The sequence below is a fragment of the Vollenhovia emeryi genome, unplaced genomic scaffold, assembly GCF_000949405.1.
Source record: "Vollenhovia emeryi isolate VEMERY1.0 unplaced genomic scaffold, V.emery_V1.0 DF941512.1, whole genome shotgun sequence".
NCBI classification, from domain to species: Eukaryota; Metazoa; Arthropoda; class Insecta; order Hymenoptera; family Formicidae; genus Vollenhovia; species Vollenhovia emeryi.
The window spans coordinates 2,288-5,097 of record NW_011964854.1 but is presented as its reverse complement, the minus strand read 5'-3'; the positions used below and the strand labels follow the sequence as shown (position 1 = coordinate 5,097).

Sequence of the window (2,810 nt, the reverse complement as noted above, 5' to 3'; positions counted from 1 at the left end):
CTGAACTCCTGCATGGCCAAGTTGTTGATGCCTATATTCAATTAATTTCGTGACCAAGGGGTGTTTACGATCCAATATAATAGGATGCCTAAATCCATGTTCGTCCTCTCGATTGATAACAGGTGACTTTAGTCGCAGCAACCCATTTCCATCTCTGTAGGTATCCAAAGTGCTCAATCGTGGTTCATCTCTGTCACTAAAGGATTCTTGTTGACTCAATTTCAAGACTATCAGTTCTGCAGCAACAAACTCTCTCGTCGATAATTCTCCCGATATTCTCTCAAGACGTGAAGTTCGACAATTAGCGGCAAAACGAAGAATCCATCCTATGGTCCGTACTATTCTTAAGTATTTAGATTGTCTCTTCATGTACCAACCTTCATCTTTCTCCACAGCGAGCATCGACGTCTCTCTTACTACAGTAATATCTGGAGAGACTGCGTTATGACCTACTGATTTCTTGATTTCACTGTCGACCTCGGCTTCATTAGACGTATATTTGGTTGAAGGCCAATACTCTTTCGATGATTTGAGCCATGCCGGGCCCTCCCACCATCGCGATTCCACCAATTGCTTGGCTGTACATCCCCGCGAAGGTAGATCAGCCGGATTCATGTTCCCTGGTATATGGCGCCATCGATTCGGATCTGATAGTCTGCGTATTTCCTTTACTCGGTTATAAACGAATGTATTCCAGGGTTTATCTCTGTGGATCCACGCCAAGACAGTAGTGGAATCCGTCCAAAAGAAAGCTTCTGTAGTGTCAAAATTCAAAGCACTCTTCATCGTGTGCCATAAGCGTGCTCCAATTGTAGCAGCAAGCAACTCTAACCTTGGAATTGTTGCTCGTCCTATCGGGGCTACTCTACTTTTTGCCTCGATGAGTTGAACGTAGACGCCGTCAGTCTCTTCTGTTCGCGCAAATAAAGCTGTCGCGTATGCATCTTGACTGGCGTCGACAAATATGTGAAAAGATAGATTGCTCTTCTCTTCGTTTTGGCGAAAGACCTGCCGTGGGATATGTAGCTTCTCCAACCAGTCGAGATGTAGTTGCCACTCATGAAATTCCGCTTCCACATCCTCCGGTACTACAGCGTCCCAATTAATCTTGCTTGACCAGAGATTCTGCAATAAAAGTTTCGGTTTTAAAAATACCGGGGATGCAACTCCAATAGGGTCAAATACACGTTGAGCTGCAGATAATATGGTTCTCTTCGTGATTCGCGAACCCGTGTGTGATTTGAGTGAAGACGTGGACAATCCCAAGGTATCTTCAATCTTGTTCCATTTTAAGCCAAGCACTGAGGTCGATGTCTCTATGTCTTCTTGTCCGGTATATTCCCAGCCTCGTAGATCAAAACTACCTTTCGCCATCACTCGTTTCGCCACTTCTATGAAACGAAACAGCTCACTCTCTGTATCGATGCTGGTTACGCAGTTGTCGACGTAAAAGGACTTCCTCATTTGCTCTATAATTTCCTTTTCTTCTAGATCAACTTCCTGCGTGATTCTCTGTAGGTGATATTCGATAGTTCCTCCCAACAGAAAGGGGCTGCTAGAAACTCCAAAGACGACTCTTCTATGTCGATATACCTCTATTTCTTCTGGGTGTGTCCCCTTCCACCAGAGAAATCGTAGTACGTTCCTATCTTCAGGTGTGACACTTATTTGCAAAAAGGCTTTGCAAATATCTGAAACCACTCCGATTTTATATTGTCTGAACCTCAGTAGTATGTTCGGAATCTGTTCTATCAAGTTGGGGCCTATCTCTAGACACTGATTGAGCGAAATGCCATTTTTTCCGGTGGCCGACGCGTCAAACACAGGTCTAATCCTGGTAGTACTGCTATCTTTAAGTACGTGCCTATGAGGTAAGTAGTAACTCTCTTTTTCTACCTCGTTATGTGGAACTCTTTCTATTATGCCTTCAGACAGCCATTGACCAAATACTTCCTGGTAGTTGTCATAGAGATTTTGTGCTTTGAGCCTCTTTGTGGTAGATACAAGCCGATGTACTGCAGCATCCTTATTGTCAGTCAACGGTAGGTGATTCTCTTTCCAAGGAAGTAACACTTCGTATCGGTTGTCGTTGCCTATCTTGATCGTCTGTTGAAAGTTTTCTTTTATCTGTGCTTGATGTTCCTCCTTTGTTTTTTGTATTATGGGATCCGTAATGCCTAACGCATCTAAATGCCACAAATCTGTGATACTCGCTTCTTGCGCAAACATGGAGATAATCATTAAAGCTGTACCGGTCTTTTCACTCGGTCGGGTATTCGTTTTTCCCATCAATGTCCAACCAAGTAATGTTTTTGAAGCGACAGGCCCAGATTCAAGTTCCATACGCTCGCCTGTTATTAGTTTTCCCGCGATATCTGCGCCAATCAGGATTGCCACTGGTTCGTCTCTTGTGTTAACGTCGGTCAGGTGTATTCCTTCTCGTTGCAGCTCTTGCAGCCATGGCCCTCTGCTTATCGATGGAACGCTCCGACATATTTCCTTTTGGTTCAATGCTACAAAATCACAAGAATACGAATCAGCCAAGCTCTTCAAACGGATCTGGTAACTTTGGTGTACTTGCGGTTTCGATGTTGAGCCTCCGAACAACATATGTACGACTTCTTGCTCTCCTATACTTTTGAAACCTAATTCTTTAGCGTAATGATCGAGTATATATGACCTATGCGATCCCGTGTCAAAAATAGCTCTGACCACCTTCTCTTTTCCTTGATTACACAGCTTTACACGAAGAGTTTGCAAGAACACGTTGCACAAGGATGAGACGTTTGAAAGATTAGGCTGCTCCTGCG

The 2,810-nt window shown here is 43.9% G+C and overlaps 1 protein-coding gene across 1 annotated transcript in view; it reads right to left on the bottom strand.

Annotated features, from left to right (window-relative positions):
- Window positions 1-6: 6 nt before the first annotated feature.
- Window positions 7-2,810, bottom strand: part of LOC105570947 — a gene marked incomplete at its 3' end in the record, with an annotated part of 4,389 nt that continues 1,585 nt past the window's right edge. Inside the window, exon 2 of the mRNA XM_012028402.1 lies at window positions 7-2,805. Within this exon, the coding sequence (XP_011883792.1) occupies window positions 7-2,805 (2,799 nt within the window). The remainder of the gene's footprint in view (window positions 2,806-2,810) is intronic.